The sequence below is a fragment of the Anoplopoma fimbria genome, chromosome 16 (genome assembly GCF_027596085.1).
Source record: "Anoplopoma fimbria isolate UVic2021 breed Golden Eagle Sablefish chromosome 16, Afim_UVic_2022, whole genome shotgun sequence".
In the NCBI taxonomy this organism is placed as follows: Eukaryota; Metazoa; Chordata; class Actinopteri; order Perciformes; family Anoplopomatidae; genus Anoplopoma; species Anoplopoma fimbria.
In genome coordinates, this window is record NC_072464.1 from 14,904,461 (window position 1) to 14,924,858 (window position 20,398).

The 20,398-nt window shown below is 40.6% G+C and overlaps 1 protein-coding gene across 1 annotated transcript; it reads right to left on the reverse strand.

The window, feature by feature from the left end:
* Positions 1–1,096: 1,096 nt before the first annotated feature.
* Positions 1,097–18,329, reverse strand: trpm2 (transient receptor potential cation channel, subfamily M, member 2). Its single transcript, XM_054614791.1, is given in 34 exon segments — positions 1,097–1,785; positions 1,952–2,068; positions 3,261–3,362; positions 3,468–3,546; positions 3,627–3,713; positions 3,810–3,839; positions 3,996–4,060; positions 4,176–4,321; positions 4,414–4,498; positions 4,669–4,756; positions 6,728–6,860; positions 7,446–7,627; positions 7,770–7,860; positions 7,863–7,949; positions 8,081–8,252; positions 8,719–8,851; positions 8,945–9,063; positions 9,155–9,380; positions 9,546–9,644; positions 10,253–10,365; positions 10,595–10,740; positions 10,955–11,084; positions 11,185–11,322; positions 11,709–12,074; positions 12,807–12,928; positions 13,757–13,859; positions 14,429–14,629; positions 14,710–14,771; positions 14,873–15,053; positions 15,172–15,335; positions 16,661–16,841; positions 16,942–17,110; positions 17,371–17,444; positions 18,244–18,329. Coding segments are annotated over 33 exon segments (4,293 nt in total). The 5' UTR covers positions 17,433–17,444; positions 18,244–18,329; the 3' UTR covers positions 1,097–1,671.
* Between the last annotated feature and the right edge of the window lie 2,069 nt (positions 18,330–20,398).

The following is a 20,398-nucleotide window of genomic DNA, read 5'->3' on the forward strand; positions in this document are numbered from 1 at the left end:
ATATAAAAACTAAATTAGTTTTTACTTTTGACACTTTGATTCAATTTGAAACTTATACATCATACATACATTTTGAATTCAGGGCTTTTACTTGTAATGGAGTATTTCAATACTGGGGTAATAGGCCTACCACCTTTATTTGAGTAAAATACCTTGATGCTCCCATTAGATGCATGTACTTGCTGATAAAATTGTAGTATCTCAGCATATAAAAAAAAGAACCAGAATTATTACTTGGTTGGTATTTCACTACACCTCATGGGTGCACTTTGTCCCATGAGACAAAGTGCACCTTTGTCTAAGACTAAAGGGAGTTGTAGTTTCTTAACTTTCTGGCCTGTGCAGCAGTTTGAACTGACACCTTGTCATTGGCTAACTAATGACATGCTTTTCCTAATGCAAATGAAGGATAATTAGAATAATATAATATAATATAAAGGTTGTTGTATGCCATAAAGGTTACACCAGACAATAATTAAATCAACACTAACTGCTATTTGACAGTTTTCAGAATTAAAATTGGTTTTCTCATTCAAACTTCTCTTTCAAATAAAATGATACACCTTAATTTCTTCATTATTAACTAAATAATACAGTAGACCTATATATTTGCATAAGTCGTGCACCGTGTATACTTTCAATACGTAGTATTAGTATAAATTAAAGAATGTATTGTATTCCTCGAGCATTATCAAATAGATTCTCTGATAATTTAGTTAAATCTTTGCTTTCCGTAGACATATAGAATGAATAAATACATTGTTGTATTTCTGGTATCGTGAAATACGAACAGAGTGGGAGCTCTTTGTTTTTCTCCTCTTTGACGCTGTGGTTAAAAATAGCACCGGTATGTTTTCAATGGTGCCGGGACAAATCATAATAAAGGCATGATTTTGGTAGAACAGATAAAACTTGTTAATATTAATTTCTAGCAAGACTGCTTTACAGGAAAACGTCTTTATTCAGGTGCAGTCAGTTCACAAGGCCGCTCTGTAGAATTAAGAATAAAGAGCATGCTCCCAAAGTGTTCAGCTTTAGTTTAATATCTCTGCAGAACAATTTGGGACAACACATGCTTTTCTAATAAACACCAGAAGAAAGCAAGACAATTCAATTTATTTATTTATTTACTTAAATAAAAGCAACAGAAAAGGACCACAAAGGAAAAGTACTGTGTGAAACTCCTGTTTCATTCCTCATTATGCAGTATGGTCCCTTTTAGAGGTCTATATTGTTATAACGTTATACTCTAAATGTTGTATTTGCATTATTATTATGATGGATTTATACACAGTAAGATGATGATTTGCATTTGTATGTTTTGTATAGAAAAGTAACAACTAACTGTATTGTCATAAACATGTAGGGAAGGAAAAAGGACCATATTTGCCTCTTAAATGTAGTACTGTTTGGTAGTTATTCATAGTGTATATGACCCCTGCTCACACATGCATGAAGTGTAAAAGACAGTGTGTTGTCTTAATATTTAGTTTGGTGTCCAATAACATTTGCGCAAAAATAAATAACCTATCACAGCAGCATACATTATGGCTTTAAAGTGTTTTGTTTCAAGTGATTTCAGTGCAACTGAATTATTTCAAAGGCCACATGAACCGGCAGAAGAAACCCTGCCGATGGAGAGGCACATTTAAAGCTGTACATTGTTGAAGATCAGAACTTCCTGTTGTGCCGCTCCGCAACCTTCCGCAGAGAGTCTCTTTGGTTTGAGCTAAGTTGGGTTTTGCTGCTCACCTCCCGCCACTGAAAAGCGCCATGGCTCGCCACCTGAGTCAGAGATAATCACCAAACAAGAAGTAATTCTATCTTCACTGGAGGGAAGTCATGACCTGAATTTCATCCCCAAATATCACCCAAAAATGCAGAGCAAACGAATAATCCGTCCTGTAAAATAATACAATTTAGAACACTGATATAATAATAATGTCCTCACCAGACTGTTGATATCATCCATCAACTGGCCCGTTCTGTCCAGGTGAATGTTTAGGACGGTGATTTCCACCCAGGCGTTATCTGTGTTCCTGCAGTCATCCACATAACCCTCAAACACCTAAAACACAGCAACACAGCAGCTGAAATTCCGAATCAACAAGTTCCTCTGTGTCAGAACCAAGAAAAGCATGTTTATTAATTATCATCCATCTAATTCATTTTATTCTTAGACAGAAATCAAAACAACAGGTTCGATCCCTCACAACAGCCACTCATCCTTAACAAGGCACTGACTAATTTAAGATGAAAAGAGACTCAACTAAATGCAAAACATGTCAGTGGAAGAAGACTGTGTTGTGATCAGATGTTTTGCTTTTGTCCATCAATAAGTTCATAGTTTAAGAAACTGTCAGTATAAGGCTAAACAGCTCAATAGTACCACGAACTGCAGTTTACCAAATGATCATACAGTTGAAGACTCTCTAAAGCAGTTTTAATGGAATTGGATGGATTTAATACTGGACTGTTATATTAAGACTGCATTCATTTCAGCTAGATGGATCTAGTAAACTGGTAACCGAGTGTTTGTTGCCCAGCAGGTTTGGGAAGTAATTGATTACATGTAATCATGTTTACATTTGAAAGAATGTGCAATAAGATGATAGTTAAATTGTCAAAGATTATTTGATTCTATTTGATTAAATCCTAAAAGATATACATTTATGCCAGCATGTTTTGTGAGGGTAATTTGAATTGAAACATTCTAAATGACAACTTTCTTCAAAGTAATTTAGTCCTCTAAAGTTGCCAGTTTTGTTGGTTTCCATATACATAAGGGCTTTTTTTTAATCCCAATCAAGTCCACAAGGTTTTTCTCAGATGATCAGATAAAGGGCTCCTTGTTGTGCCTTGCTCTTTTACTGTCATGGCTTCTAATTAATTTCTCCCTCTGGAGGTCAGACTAGCAAACTCATCTCAAGACCTAATCATTGTTAAATTAATTTCATCAACTCCTTGACTCGATTTGTTGTTATTGCTAAACAATTCTTGCTTGTCTTTGATTCAAATATGTGATTGAATGCATTTTGTTGTAGTTTAGCTTACTTTCCTAACATGTTTTAGCTTATTGGTTGGCTTTTTCAACAAAATCTCTCCTACCAGCTGCAAATAACCCGTGGCTGCACCTAGTGACTTCTTCTAGCTGCTTCCTATTCAACTTCAATTTCATAATCGTCTGTCTGTTAACCAATTACCCCCTCTGAGAACACTCTACTTCCTTAAAGTCAAACCAAAGTGTTCAACTGACATACCCTTGTTCCCTCTGAAACATTTGCATTTATTTTTCCATACAGCGTCTTCCCCAAGGTTCTCTTAAGAGTCTCTGGCAGGTGATCAGCAGACTGGAGAGGCCCCTGAAGGTTTCAAAGCGAAAACAGAAAGGTACATTTATTTTTAAAAGTAAAAAAACTCCAAAAGTAAAAAAAAAACAGCTGAGGCGAACAAACAGCTGGACTCACCCCAGGTAAAGCCAAGGTTCCCTGGCTTTCATCCAAAACCACCAGGCACTCCAAAACTGATCTCTCGCTGTCTCGCCAGCTAAAAATCAGTTTTCAAACTCACAGATCAGGTCATGCAATCCAATGGTGGTGAACAACTTTTGACATGAGGTAACCTACCGTGTGAGCACAAGGTCTTCATTCAGGTTTGGACCAAGGCGGCTTAGTGCACCTCGTCCCATGATGCCAGTCCTTCCTCCCGGGTTTCTAATGACAGATCAGACACACATCAGACATCAAGGCATGCTTGTAAAGTTACTTGTGTGATATTTGATGCCTTGTGTGTCTCTTCTAGTATCATACATGTATTTTTCCAAGTCTTCTGATTCTGATCTGTAAGGAGAAGGAATGAATAAACCATAAGAGATAAGCTGGAAACTCTTTTATATTTTGAAAAAAACACCCATAATAATTTGTCTTAACTGCACATGCATACACCCATAAAAAAATAGGAACAAAACATCATGTACAGTCTTGGAACAAACGTACCCATCCACATGGTCCCCACTGTCTTCAGAGGCATAATAAGCCGGCATGTATGAGCTGAAGCTGACCTGAAAAAGGAGCACATGAAACCAACCTGGATCCAATAAACCATCTTTTTTTTGCAGTGGTGTTGTGGGGCACCAGCAGCAGGTGGATTTTGTGATGAAAGTGTATGTGAAATACCTCCCATTGCACCTTCTCCTCAGGCACAGGAAAGCGTGTGAGTTTGCTGTTTGGGTAGTGAAACTGACGGGCATTGACGTGGAGCCCGTCCTCTTTCTCTGATGTATTTCTCAAAGTGTCGGGGGACTCGTCTGTTGTAGTCAATGCTGCAGGGAAGGATAAAAGTGAGCACAAACAAGAGGAGACTTGACGTGCAATATGTAAACAATAGAAATGAATGAGGAAGTTGGTTGCTGACTTGGCGGTTGCGATTCTTTTGCTGCAAGACCCCCACATTTCAGGCTGTCCATGATCCACTGCAGGGCTTTGGCTGACTGGACGACCTGGTGGGACAATATATAAGTGTTTCAAATACTTTTGATGACTGCTAAGACAAAACTCAAGATGAGCGGTTGTCCGCCGGAGACATAGGGACACATAAATGCTCCCACATAGTGTGAAATGTCACAGACAGATGTGCAACATCAGTGATAACCAAATATCAGGTCACAACCTGCTCCTCTAGTCGAGCCAGTCTTTGCACCACGGCAGCAGAGCTCGACTCCTCTTCCCTCTCCAGTCGATCAGTTATGGTGTTAACCCTTCAGGAAACAAACAGGCACAGTGTGGGTGTCTGTTATGCAACATTATGCCCTTTATGTTAATGCAAAGTAAAATTTGACCCTCATCAAACCTGACATATTACTTAAAACATACACAATGTTTCAGAGAGTTAACATTTAACTGAAAACATACACAATGTTGCTGCATTAAAGCAATAGTTTGTCAAATATTGCCAAGAGTTAGATGAGAAAAAATGAAACCACTCTCATATTTGTCTGTTAAAGACTGAGCTACACTATCTGCTCTGCAAAAGTAACAAAATCTCTTTTTTGGTCTTTATGCCAAACTAATCTAGTAGTTTCCTGGCTCTAGCTACATATATAACATGAAAGTGGAATTGATCTTCTCACCTAACTCTTGGCATGAGAGCAAATTAGCACAATTCCAAAAATGTTGAACTATTCCTTTAGGACTGTAGTAACTGATTTTTGCTGAGGACTGCAGTGCAGGAGGAACCAAAACCTTAAGTAAGATTAGTAAGTAAGTAAGATTTTATTTATATAGCACCTTTTAAAACGAAGTTACAAAGTGGTGTACATAATGTGGATCCACAAAAAGGATACGGAAAAATAATACAGAGAAATAAACAACGTACAAATACAGTTAAATGCAGAAAAATAAAATAAAATAAAATAAGATAAAAATATAATTACAGACCCCTTACAAGGAAAGCAAGATGGTAGAAATGGGTTTTGAGACGTTTTTTAAAACCGTTTACAGACTCAGCTGATCTAACAGAGGGAGGGAGACTGTTCCAGAGAATAGGATAAAATAGGTTGGATGCTTGCCATCTTAAAACCGTCAGGAAAACAGCCAGAGGTGAGAGAGAGATTAATAATGGAGAGTATGCAGAGGACAGGCGCATATGGGATACCGTATCAATAAGATTGTCCAGAGAGATAGGGGAGAAATCAGACAAGAGGGTAGGACAGTGAAATGATGAATCAGAGGAGACAGTAGCCGTGTTAAAATTGGATCGAATGTTGTTGATTTTGTCAACAAAGGAAGACAAGAAATTTTCGCAATCTAATGGGGAGGAGGCAGATACAGAAGGATGGGCAAGATTTACAAGGCGGTCAATGGTTTTAAACAGGAACCTAGGATTGTGTTTGTTTTCATTAATTAGGCCTTCAAAGTAGGCAACTCTGGCTTCTTTTATGATTTGGTTGAGCATAGACAGCATTTCTTTCAGATGGAGAAGATGGACCTTGAGTTTGGTTTTCTTCCAACTACGCTCCACTCTTCTAACTTCCCTTTTCAGTTGACGAATGTTGTCATTGATCCAGGGGCAAGAGTTAGCTGTAGAAAATGACCTGGTAGTGTGGGGAGCTATGGTATCTAGTGCTGAAACACACTCATCATTGAACCATGTTACAAGATCATTAACATTAGAGAGGTCAGGTGGGGGGATACAAGAATCAGAAAAACAGGATGAAGACGTAGCTGCAGAGTGGGCGTTGAGGAAATGAGAGTGTACTGTGCGCTTCTGTGGTCGAGCAGAAGACTGAAGCATGGTGTCAAAAACAATGCCTTTGTGGTCAGAGACAAACTCAAACATAGAAAGGGAGTTCAAAGTCAGGGCGAGGGTAAAAACAAGGTCAAGAGCGTGACCAAGTTCATGCGTAGGCCCGGACACATGTTGAACAAAGTTAAATGAGTTGGTAATATTTCAAAAGTTGGTTGTAAGAGAATTTGAGAGCCAAAAAAATGTGCTAAAAGACACTCAAACTCCACAAAGCTGAGGGGAACTTCAGAACTAAGCTTTAAAGTTTACTTCCAACTGGGTGTCAGGCTTCCACAGGGCGTCTTTAGATAAATCTGAGGGTTAACAAGGTGATTAATGGGATAAAGATGATTTAAAAAGTGCTACATCTGCTTTAAAAAATGTTTCTGTAATTTAGTGCAGTTTAATGCAGTTACACTGGACGACATTTCTGTGGGATTTTTACTTTTGGGCCGTGTCCAGGATGCGTCGCTCCATGCTCTGGCTCTGCTCCTGCTGTGTGGACATCAGGTATCGGTCCTTCATCAAGGCCTCCCAGGACAGCAGCTCCTCTTCCTCCATCAGAGTTAGCTCGTTTTCTGAAAAACAGCGTCACATGCTTTTTTCAGTACCTTATCTAATACTGCGCATGTGTGAATGCAAAATCCGTCACAGCATCGACTGTGAAGGGGTCAAAGGTCATTGGATGGCCGGAGAAAGGTCAAGTGTTGCAATCTTCCCTCGTAAACAAAACCGAAATATCATAGTTAGGTCACATGATATTAAAAACTAAACCCTCTCCGTGACGGCAGAGTAAACTTCACCTGCCGATGAGGCCATGAGATGTGCCTGAAAGCTCGGGAAAATCTCCATAAAGTGGATGTTGTGCTTGAGATTTTGCAAATAACTCTTTCAAAGGTCAATAATGAACCTTCATGCTCTGAATAGAGATACATTCAATGCTTGTTTTGCCAAAGCAGAACCTTGAATAGGACATTTTTGAATCAAGGATTTGACCATAATGACAAAAATCTGGCTTATAAATGCATCATTGTAGTCTTAAAATGTTATTGTATGATACATTAAGCCTTTTAACAGAGTGACACAATTAGAGAGATAGTCTGCAGCATATAAACATAAAGTCTGCTTTCAGCATGGGCAGAAATAAACGAGTCAACACTTACTAAACTCCTTGCTCATGGTGGGGGTCCTGCACGGCACTATGTTCCTGATGAAGAGGTAGAGATGGCTGAAGATGATGAAAGGAGGAGGGGCAGCAGGCCGGCTGTGGTACTCCTTGATCAGCTCGTATCTTTGAAACTTCCATATTCTGTCCGTGTTGTCCTGAACTTCCTGGAACGTGAAGCTGTGCAGGAACACAAAGAGATTCAGAGGATGAGAAAGGCACACTGGTATTAGATATGACAAGGCATTAGCATCTGAGCTATTGCAGAGAAAAGCTTGAATAACGACTGAATTAAGACACAAAGATGTGGAGGAGAACTCACTTAAAGATGGCTATGAGCAGGTTGAGCAGCAGTATGTTGGCAAAGAGCAGGTAAATACAAAGCATGATGATGGTGAGCCACTCGGGAAGGCTGGCGTTTGGTTTTCGTTCAGCACAGGACACTTTGGCTTCAGAGGGTCGGTGCCCTCCATGCTGCAGGAGTCTAAGTCAAACGCAGCATCTGCAGAGGGCAAAGAGATTGTTTTCTTCACAGTTATATTTGAATTAAACAACCAGGTCTGAGCCTCGTATACGTTAGTAGATATTAGGTCATTTTTTTACACAAAATCTCAGCGTTGCGACCAAACTCACAATCAATATTTGTGGGAAAATTCCCAAATATGATGAGGTACGGCTCATAAATCGCCCCGCGGACGATCCAGTCCAGCCGGACGTCGTTGTGGATGAGGATGCCTTGTTTGGCCACTCCGTATGCCACCACCCAGATACTCAGCAGGAACATGAAGAAGAACATATCCGTCATCTGAAGGACAAACACACATCAGTCACAGAAAAACTTGGACACATCTGAACACTGCAACCAGTGACATGTAATGTGTGAACAGTGGAGACTTCATTTTCTGGTGGGTGACTTTTACTGAGCTGGAGCACGCTGCCTAAAGCATCACACATATAACAGATTATATATTTAACGGTGACATGTTTCAGTATTCAAAACCTTGCCCTGTTGCTCCACATGTAATCTCTGCACAAACAATAAGGAGGCTTGACTGACTGTTTGGGAACAAACAGACCAGCTGAAACACTTTGCTCCAAAACACCTTTTATTCAGCATATAAGCATCTGCAGACACCAGATGGAGGCCCAGTGAGGCAGAAGCCTCTCTTTGAATTAGATAAAAGGTGTTTTGGAGCGTAGCATTTCTCCACAGTTGCTCCCTAGCGTTACATCAGGTCGGCATTCATCACATTTGTATGTAAGCCTCTCACCATCCTCCTGACTATGATGATTTTGGGTCCCAGGGTTCTACTGATGGTGAAGATGGCCATGAAACGGAGACAGAAGACCACAAAGTCAATGCAGAGGAGGATCTTACCCGCATAGAACAGCTCCGTTGTCAGCCTGAAATGGAAAAACTTGGTGATTTACAGATAACCAAGAGGGTGGAGAGCACTTCATGGCCTAAATGGATTGTCTGGGAGGAAGGGAACAAACCTAAATGCTAGGCCAATAATAAAGAGAAGGATGGACAGAACATCTAAAATATTCCACAGTTCGTTGAAGTATATCTTGGCTTTCTTATGAAATCCAAAGCCATCAGGATCATGAAACAGCTGAGACAGAAAAGACACATTGAATTTAGCAGTTAAGTGATGTAGTGATATTAATATTTCTTAGAATAGGACGTGCTCGTGTCCCTCTCACCTGTCTGACCTCCTCACACACCAGAGAGAGCAGCCAGATGTAAAGCAGCACCTCCCCAGGAGAGGGCATAGCCTGGAAGTCAATCATCAGCACCACAGCAAAAAGGAAGAGGAAAGCAAAGTAGGACACGATATTCCAGTAAAACTTGACCTGTGGAGAGCTGTACAGATGGGCCAGCCGTTCCCAGCAGTTCAGAGTCATGGGGTGCTTCGGGCCGGAGCGGTCACTATGGAGAGAAAGGCCACTGAGGGTCAGAGACATTACGGACACCCTTTATTTGCTTTCCCCTAACTGACCTGCAAAATAACTACTTTTACAGTAACACAAATGTAAATGTTCGGGGTAGAGTTTCATTTGCTGTTAGTCTATTAAAAGGCGACTGCCTACTTACGGGCTACGATACTTTGTTCGAATTGTACTTCCTGTTGCTGACTCCACTGTCTTGATCTCCTGGTTCTTCTCAGTTTCTCTATTAATGACTTCATCACGTCTAGGGAGAATAATGAAGCAAACGGTCATTAACAAACCGTTATGCAGTTGCACAAATATGTTAATACATTCAGATATTAAAATATAAAGAATTTGTATCAGTTATGGTTAGTAAAGAGAACAGTAACAAATGTTTTACTGCCACCAGGTGGAGTCAAATAAATACAAATGCAAATACATTAAAAATACACTATATTATATTACACAAATGTATGCATCTGTAGTGGATGGTATTACTCCTGGTCATATAACTTAATCCTAAACTTGGTGAAGTCAAATTTTACAGCATGTTTCCAAAGAAGTAACGTGTATATACAGTATCTGTTCTTTGGAAAATAAAGGAGGTGGACTTGGACCTGCACTACAGGAACTACTTTATGACAAAGGGAGTGATACAAAGCATTTCACTTCATCCAAATATCCTAAACCTCTTTGAATTTTATTGAGTATCTGTGGCGGCATCATTATCTTATGTTGATATGATATGGCAACATTATGTTGCTTTAGATGTGACGGCTGTTGTATGACCATGCAGAACATCACTGGCCAGACTGACTTTGATAAGATGGCTGCTCTTACAGTTTCACACATGTAACTGATAGGACTCACCTGAAAACCAGAAAACCAGTGTAGATAAGTGGGAAGAAGACCATGCAGATCAGCACCCTCCACACTGGGTTGTCCACTGAAAGCTCACCACACCAGATCTGTGTCAGAAGAGCCTACAAGACAGACATTTTATCAGACTGAATCCGCAGCAATTAAATGCTGCTGGGATTAAAAACTGATGACTCATATTTGGGTTTCAAAATAAAAATGAGGTCAAATTAAGAATTAAACTGTGAATGTTGTAAGTTACAGTTCAAATAGATGGCAAAACAGACAAGTCTCAAAATGTCAAAACTCCTGAGTTCTTCAATCATGAAAAGAAAATCAGAATGTTTGCTCAACCTGAACACCTGACTGAGCTACAAAGCTTTTATCGTCAGCCTCCAGTGCCAGCCTCAGGCACGTCGTCCTCCCCCAAAACGGAGACACACGAACCAACAACTTCTGAGCGCGCTCTTCATCGCTGTTGTGGCACTCGCTGAACACACCTGTGAAACACACACACACACACACACACACACACACACACACACACACACACACACACACACACACACACACACACACACACACACACACACACACACACACACACACACACACACACACACACACACACACACACAAACAATGAAGACACATGCTGACCTTGAAATATCACTTATCTTTCCCATCAGTAAGGTTGTGTCTGTGGTATTATACCAATGGCATGTTTCTCATAGTGATTGGCGAGCTCTTTCATGTCCTCTGCCTCTTCTGCATCACTTCCTTCCCCCGCCAACGTCTTCAGGATCTTACTGGCGGCCAGAGCAGCAGACATGCAGTCTATACACTGTGCACAGATACAGAAAGATGCAACACCATAACCACACGCACACAAACACACAACTATTTTCAAACTTTGTATGTATAAGGTTAAATGTTTTCATCACATGCTCCCAGGCGATTTCAGCCAGCTCCTTATTGTTCTGGACCACAGCCCAAAGGAAAAGGTCTCTGCCTGGGTCACTCTGTGTTTCAGCATTGTCCTCCCTGAGTGGCGCATTGGAACCCGCCACACTTTGAGACAGCTAGATTAAAAGGGAAGTAATATGTTGCATTAATTGAATGGTTTATGAATGGAGCTATATATCATAAGTCCAAATCCTTCTAAGGCATGTGCAGACATCAATTTGGATTTTTCATACTTCATTATTTTAGCTAATTGTTCAATTATACCTCCTCTTAATTGTATTTCCAAATGTGAAGATCTAAACGACCTGTCCACAATACTGAATTATGAAATAAGTAAAAAGAAAAATGAATTATAGAATGAAAATCCTCCCAGTGAAATAAAACCCCTGGTTAAGGGAGGACACCTCGGTGCCTAAATTGATTAGAAGGTATTTATGAAATGCTTTGCTTTGCTTGTAAAACTACATTCATTCAGTCATAGATAATGGATAAACAAACTCACTGATACAGATGTAGAAATGTCGAAGTGGTATGTCATGTCGGAGGGAGGGTAGATGGCCTTGGTGAAACTGCCCAGCAGGTGGCGCACCTCATCCGACACATGAGTCATAGAGATCATTTCACCATTCCCCCTTTGACCTTGAGGCCCGATGCGGATGGCCTTCCTCCTCCTGCGGCAACTGCTGGCGACTCGCTTGGCCAGCTTGCGGAGAAATATGCAGCTGGGCAGCTGCTTGTAGAGGCCACACAGAGTTTCCTCGTCCTGAAGGAAATCCCTCAGACTCACACCGTTCTCCAGCAGCAGACTGACAAACTGAGGCTTGTTGCCAACTAGGGCTGAGAACATCGCCCAGTGGAGTTCATTGGACTGGATGTGAACATGCAAGGAAAACACAACAGTTATTTTCAGAGCAACACACTTCTCTAATTTGATGTAGAAAAGTTGGATGTTGAGGTTACCATGCAGGAAGGATTGTTTAAAATTACACAATTTTGGCTGTTGACTGCAATAACAGTGTGCAGAGAAACACAGTATTTTATGATACTATTCATAGGATTTTATAATACAATAGTCCACTGCCCCTCATATCATAAAAGGTTTATGATACAAGGAATTGGCTTTATGCTGCTATTGGTTGAAATCTCCATGTACAAATGTTCACCGCTCAAACTTTTGCAACCTATCCTTTGACTATTACCATGGTATGAATTCCCATGTTTTCCCAGTCAGTCCATTACACTTCCTTATCTTAATAAAAACAAGAGTGGTTGCAACTTTTTTTTAATTAATTAAGCCTTTATTAGTCCCACAATGGGGAAATTCGTTTCTCTGCATTTGACCCATCTCGGAGGAGCAGTGGGCTGCAATGAAACTGCCCGGGGAGCAATTTTGGGGTTAGGTGTCTCGCTCAAGGACACCTCGGCATGTTGCCTGTAGAGGGGTTCAAACCACCGACCTTGTGGTTGCGGGTCAAGCGCTCTACCTCATGTGCCACAGGGTAAAGATCAGGGTGGGGCCTTTATTTGTCAATCCTGACAGTTTGACAAAGATTGCTGCTGGTATTGGTGTTACAGTATGTTGTATAACAGGCAAACCCACCTTCCACTGCCTCTCCTCGGTGAAGATCTCTGTCTCAGCCAAGTCCACCCGGTTCCAGGCTATAGCCAGCTTCAGCTGCCTCTTCCAGCTATCGATTCCCAGTGTCTCGCTGGACCTCGAGGCTGAGAGGAGAATTTATAGTGACAAGATTTATGTGACACCCAATTCTGTTTTCAATTAAAATTATTCAATTACAGCTATGTGGCCATATAGATAGAGTAAAGCAGCAAATCATCAAATTTTGAAAGCTGGAACTAGTTTGCAGTCTTGCCTTGATGATTGCCTTGCTGATGAATAATTTTTATCTCAAGCAACTAATCAATAAATTAACTTATTCTTTGACAAGACATAACATGGAGTCACACTTCATGGTCAAGCAGCAATTAGGCCTCCCTCACAAAAAAATGATTTAATTTAGAACTTGGCCACAGACCAAAAGAGACAGTGGATTACTTCGCTGAGTGATGCATTTTAATTCCTCCATTGTTAATAGAGCTCAGAGATGGAAACTACAGCCAAAGCAGTTTAGATGAATAATGAATCATCACAATCAAAACTCCAAGTGAATGTAGAGTCCCTTTTAGTGAACTTTGGGTCAGTATGCTTTTACAACAATTTGCATTAAGCTTGCTCTAAATGGGTTTCATCAATGTCTTTCTCAGGAACAGTATTAGGAGGAATCTACTCATATTGTTTATGATAGAAGTGTGGCTAGCAATCGTTCTGGGTGAAAATATCTGTAAAACAGACTATCTCTGTTGGTTTTCAGTCTTGAGCTCGGCACATTTGATACCACAGTCCATTCAATTAGTCTTCTGAGAAACAACATTATACTTGCTAAGAGCTAGTTTGGCACCAAGCCTCTTTTGTCTTCATACCTATAGCTGTGTTGTACGCCTATAGTCAGTGTAGTCTGGTACTGAGCATCCGAGTGAAAACCAAATCCCTACCTTTGAGTAGTGCTTGAAGAATAGCCAAATCCACATCTCCATGATTATCCTCGCTTGTACTGAATATTGTCAGCAAGTGAGACATCCTGATGATGTCCTGAATCTGGCACAGTTAGGAGACACAACGAGTTGGGTTTCACATCAAACCCAGACCAATGCCAGGGGGTCTTAGACCCCGATCTTTTTTCATATGGCAACAAGAGTCATCGTGTGTATTTGGGTTTACACTTTTAGCGGTGAAAGTGATCAGTAAATTTGTGAAATCAATTCAGAAATCAATTGGTAGCCTGAGAAGGTAGGCTAAGACAGTGGTGACGTGATGACGTCTCCTTGAATTTGTTAAGATCCTTAATTGAGAGAGAGAGAGCAGAAAATAGACCTAAAATTGAGCCTTGTGGCACACCACAAGTGAGATGGGAAGTGGAGGACGAAGCATCACAGATAGTAGTAGGGAACAATCTATGATTGAGATAATATTGGAACAGGACCAGAGCCTTTTCAAAGCAATTATAAAGATGTTATGGTCAACACTATCAAATGAAGCCCTACAGTAACAGTAACCAGTTAAAAGTTCCTCACAGTAACTTAAGGTTAGTAGTAAGCTGAAGTAAGAAAAGAAACAGTAGCTAAATTTGGTCTGTATTTGTTGAGGTCTTCAGTATGTTCACATACCTTCTTGGTCCATTCTATGATCTTGAGGTGGTTGAAGGTTTCATACTCTTGGCCAAATAACTTTTTCATTAACTGGCGGATGAGGGCGATGGTGACCCGGGCCAATGGCAGTCCTGCCACCTGGGCAATCACATCCGCTATTCTCCCAGAGCCCTCTAGGATCACACACGGTGTACCATTCAGCATGGAGTTATAAATGGTCTGAGAGGAGACACACAAGACAGTCAGACAAGACAGAGACAAGACAGAGACAAGAGAGAGACGGAAAACTGATGACTCACATTTAGAGTGCCCGGTCCTCCATCCAGAACCACGCACACCACAGGGATGGTCACGCCACTTTCTGGAGGTAAGACAGTAAAAAAATCAATATTAAAAGCAGGACAGATAAAAGATGATCGGATATGAGATGTTATCTGCAACATTGCATCAGCTATTCTTAACCTGTGTTTCCGAGACGCTTTCCGGAGATGCATTTCTCCAGACGGCTACGCAGTTCAATCTCCACTCCATAGTGTCCATGGGTCCCATCATCCACCAGCAGGAAGTGGGTGTGGTTGTTATCAAGGCAAGAGAGTGGGCCCTGGCCATTGATGTCCATCACATAATGGGCTGGGAAGCGACCCTGCAGACAAGAGGAGGAGGAGGTGAGAAAAAAGTAAAAGGAAGACTAATGCTATGCAGGTGATGAATCTCACTTAGAGAAAGAGATGAGTAACATGTTTGAATGTGTTTTATCATACCTCTGAATGCACCAAAGCGCCCCTGTTGTGAATTATTCCCCACGTTGCAACTCCGATAGCCACAATCTGGCCCTGCATGGAGCTGCTCAAGGCGTGGTCCCTCACCGCCTGCCCCACATGCTTCATCACACCTGTGTGCGTACCCCCAGTGATGATCCACGCTCCTGTGTACAACATAGGTCCCATTTTTCACACACATCTAAATGTCCATATATTTATGTCCATAAAGCATATGTACAGTATGTGCAAATATTACATGAGCAAAATAGGTGGATATACACACAGCTGTTAAATGAAACCATGGGCATTACAAGAATAGTTAGACATTTTCTGGATAGAGTCTCTGCAGGTTGGTCACTGTGCACAGCCGACAAATAGTCTTACACATAAACCCTCAAAAAACCTCCACTTGTCTGTTTTACACTTCGATTTTTGTACAGATTACACAATTGACATAGAGGTGCTGGTAGGAAGATTTTGTTATCTTCTGAGATACCGGGCTAACTCATATAAAACAGAAAATATGAGGGTTGTATCAATCATCTCATTTAACTCTAAGCAGGAAAGCGAATAAGCGTGTTTCCCAAAAAAGCAAAATATTATTTTAATATGCAGCTATACAGTCTTTCCACAATATTTTGGCAGCTACAGTAGCAACATAGATTTGCTCCCATTCAGCCACAAGGGCACTAGTGAGATCGCCCACTGTTTGGATTGGGCGATAAGGCCGAGTTTGAAGTCTGTGTTTTGATTCATTTCACCTATAGGTTAAAGTCAGAACTCTGTGCAGGCCTATTCAACATCTTCCAAACAAAACTCAGACCAAAATAGTTTAGGAACCTTGCTGTTTGCATGGTAGTTTTGTTATATTAAAACTACTAAAAATCCTTGACAAAATATGAAAGCACACTATTGTCTAACATATCATTTTATGATGTAGCGTTAATATGTCCCTTATTCTGTCCCTTAAGGGGCTGAGGCCAAACCAAGAAAAACAGAATGTGCCCATATTTAGTGTTCTTTTTTTGGAGTAAGCATACAAGCAGTGATGCTTATGAATGCTACGGCCAATTGTACTCAAATAAGGACACATTTATTTCATAAATAAATAAATAATTAATTTGTTTGCTAAATCTTTCTGTCGCTGTCCCGCTACCAACTAAAATGTGTTTTACTCTTTTTCAGCTGTGAGTAGCTTGATAGCTGGCATCCTTAAGTACACAATAGTACACTGTATATACTTAAGCATATAGTATAAACACTATATACCATATACTTAATCCAGTTAGATTATGGGAAGTATGAAATTGAATGCAGTCAATTTCATACAGTAAGTGAGGAAACACTGCACTCAGGTCTGGCAGAAGGTTTGGAACTTTGAGGCGGATACATTATATTTTACTACATGCAAACACCCACACTCCATAAAACACGTGCTTTCACAGACTCTCTGGTTAATCATTGACACATCTTGAGATCTGAGGCTCACCTGTGGTCTGGGCCACTTTGATAAGACCTCTGTGGAACATGTTCTTGAGTCGAGCCTTCAGAAAGAAGTTCTTGGCTCCTCCGGTCACTGAGATCAGCAGTTTGGGAGGGGAAAGCTTCCACTGTTCGGTCAATAACTCGTACAGGATATCTGGGCTTGTGTCTGTGGACACTCGTGCATACTGAGAATGACAAACGGATGCAAAGGTGAAGGTTAAAACACACACATAGGCAGGCATTCACATGTAACGTCATTATAGTAGAAAGAAAGTGTGGTTTCACCTTGCCAGTCTTCTGTCCCAAACCACCAAAGCTGATGTCTCCAAAAGCATCCGTGGGCACTTCACGGACATGTCTGTATCTGTCCCAGGACTCGCCTGTGAAATCGTCTGACTTGATTGTTTCAGCAACATGATTGGTCTTTGGGTATCCACACTTGCATACATCCTCTCTAGGGGAGAAACAAAAGCTTATGCTTGTAATATTTCCATGCAGACAGACAGTTTGAGGAAAGTGACAATAACTGGAAACAACAAGCTGATTTAATTAACATGACATTAACATAACTGCCCTCACAGCAAATGAGGGCGATGCCTCCCTGCACATAAACACAACACTCCAGTGTCTCTATGTTACTGTGCAGCAGCAGCAATCTACAGAGTCAGTCCAGAGACATTCATCGCCAACACAGCACAGAGCAGCTTATCCTACCTGACGCCTTGTTCAAAGAAGCAGCATTCCCTCTTGTGGATGTTGTCCTTGGCCCAGGACATGAAGGCACCTCGCTGGAAAGAAGGGGATGGAGCAACATTCTTAGGGGGTTTGAATGCGCTGATTGCCAAATAATGAAACCGCCGTGTCACCACAGCTTCCCCCATCATGAATGCAACATGGGAAAGTTTGGAGAGGGGGTGCTACAGTGCACAGATCCGGTTCTTGCTGAGAGCTCACAGCATGATGGAGGAGAGGGAGAGGAGCCTCTGCAGTCAGTGCTGTGATTGCTGGCTTACTCTGTCTGCACTGCATCAGTGACGTCAGAGCTGAGCTAAAGATGAGCGGACTGCTGAAACTCTATTAAACCTTCCACTTATGGGACAGAAAGTAGCATGGGCGCAAGTCCTGGATCGATAGATAACTGCATTACTGAGAGTGGTTTAATTACACCTCTGATCAAAGTATACACTGTGTGTTTAGTAAATGATTAATCACATTAAAGCAGCAGTTTGTTGTAATTGTAAGCAGGGGACAGAGTTCAGGCTTGTCACACTTCAGATTGAATGGTACCTTGTTCCTCTATTCCACTGCATTTCAACAGGACATACTGGACATTTGACTCCACTACATTTATTTCACTGCAATATTTACCTCTGTTTAGCCTACATAATAATGCATCAATAATGATGATCCAATAATTTAATAACACTGAAAGGGGCCATTCTCTATAACAAAACAAGACAGAAGTATAATAAAAAAAACTTCTATACTTCAACTTAAATTAAATTCTAAATGCAGAACTTTTACTAGTAGTTAAGTATCACAATGTTTGTTGGCAAGTTGAAATGAATGAGACGGGAAAACACTCACCTTTTTAAAACAGGTAGCCACTTGATTTAGTTCAAGTCTCTGATGCAGCCGCTTGACCGTTTGATACGGGTGGACCTTACTCTCTAATTTAGGAAGCATTTCTGAGGAAGTAAGAAAAGAAAATTCAACTGAAACCCAACCTCTTGGAAGAAGTGCTTCTTGTGGCGTAAGTCTGAAGAGAAGCGTGTTAAAGTGTGCATCTAGTCAATTATGAACTCAAAATAAACCTGCAGAGCCTGGCACTCTAGTAATCTGACATACTCCTTTATCTTGCTGAAATATGACCTGTTCTGCATTATCTACACTGAGGCCCCTGGAACAGCAGGAAACTCATTAAGGACCTATACCTGTAATACCACATATGTAAAGTCCACACTAACCCATGGATTCCATCATCAGATCCTGCATTCTCACAAAATCCTTTGAGATCTCAACTGGACAGAAAGCCTGTAATGCCCTGATAAATGGCTCCACCCTCTAAACATAACATTAACCTCCTCCCATCAAGATAATCCGCACTACCAGTCAGACCTCACATTACCACCACATGATCGTGTATATATTTCTTTTAAAAAGGGAGCTTAACACAGTTTGATTCACAGGTTTGAGTTTTTCATACACATACCTTTACGCATTTCAGTCAGTTTTCAGACCCCAGTTGGAAGGAAAGAAAGATCATTTCTTTTGCAAACATTGGTTCAAAACCACCGAAAAAAAGGGTATAATTTATCCTACATTACCCTTTTTATTGCCTTCAGATCCTCATTTCACTTGGATGAACCACAGCATCAACATGAAGTCTCTTCTGGTGTCTAATTTGACAAAACACAACACTTTCAGGCGTGTGTGAGAGCTATGTTTCATGTCGTTCTCCAGGTGTTACAGCCCCTGTTGCCAGGTGACACCTCCAGTATTCAACTAGGGATCTTGTTGAATACTCTGAGTTCTGATTGGCTCTGGCAGCTACAATATACTTGTGTTTATGGTTGCCATTCATTAAAACAATCACGGTTTGTCAGTTTAATTGTAACTGAGCTTGACAGTTCAGCTGTGTATAGATTATTTGTCTGGTCCACTATTCTGGTACTGTTTACTAAATACAACAAGTGATCCGAGTCCACCTGTTTTGTTATTAGGCTAAATAAAGTTAGCAGGTTTGGTAACATATTGTGAAGATGCAATTGAAAGTTAATTCACGACCTTGGAAACAGCGGTTAACAAAACAATCTCACAACACAGGTAATTTGATATATGTTCACGCAATCTTGGTTGTCAAGGTTACATTGTGTTAAGTGCTTATTAGCTAATGTTAGCAGGCAAACATGCTAAGATAACATGGGGAACATGGTTAAAGTTATACCTGCGTCAAGCATTTGCATGTTAGCAGTTAGCAGAATGGTGGTAGTTATATTAATAAATCAATAATAATAATTTTTGTTGTTCGTTTTCTGCAGATTAGATTGACAGTTGCCTTGATGAGCTTCACTTGCATCCAAGCCGGATTAGAAATTGAGATGAAAAACTCAACTATTGAACGAACCTCAAGTGTCTCTAAAAGTAAAACAAATCAAAAAGGTAGTGTTAAATATTAATTTATCTTAATATCTTTATAGAGCAAAACAAATCTATAGATCAGCATTTTAATGTTTGACTATTAAGTTAAGTCCCTGTTGTAAAAGCTGCAGTATATGTAACTACCAGTAAAAGGGGTCAGGGGTCAGGGCCCATCCGACCAAGTACTGTAGGGGCCAGAGGTGTGCAGCAGGAAGTGAGCAGCAGTTTGTTCATGGGACATTTGAGGCAAAGCACAGCGTTCAGGCTTTTGAGCTCAGATAAATGAGTGGTAAAGCACAACAATGGAAAATAAATTATGCAAATACGTTTCTTTCAAACACCAAGTAAACCTCAGTTAAAGTACATTTTGGATAAAGATCTCAATCACTTAATTATATTAGTTATTAGGAAGTGTTATGTCATTTTCAGGTTGAATTGATTTACATGCATACTGACTGTTGTTCTGAATTACCACCACTAGGTGTCAGCACTTCACCACTGATCACAGCTCCAATCACAAGCTAGGAACCAGCTCAACTCGGTCTACTTTTTTTAGATTCTATATCTTACTGCAATACATTTAACTTAGTGTGGCAAACAG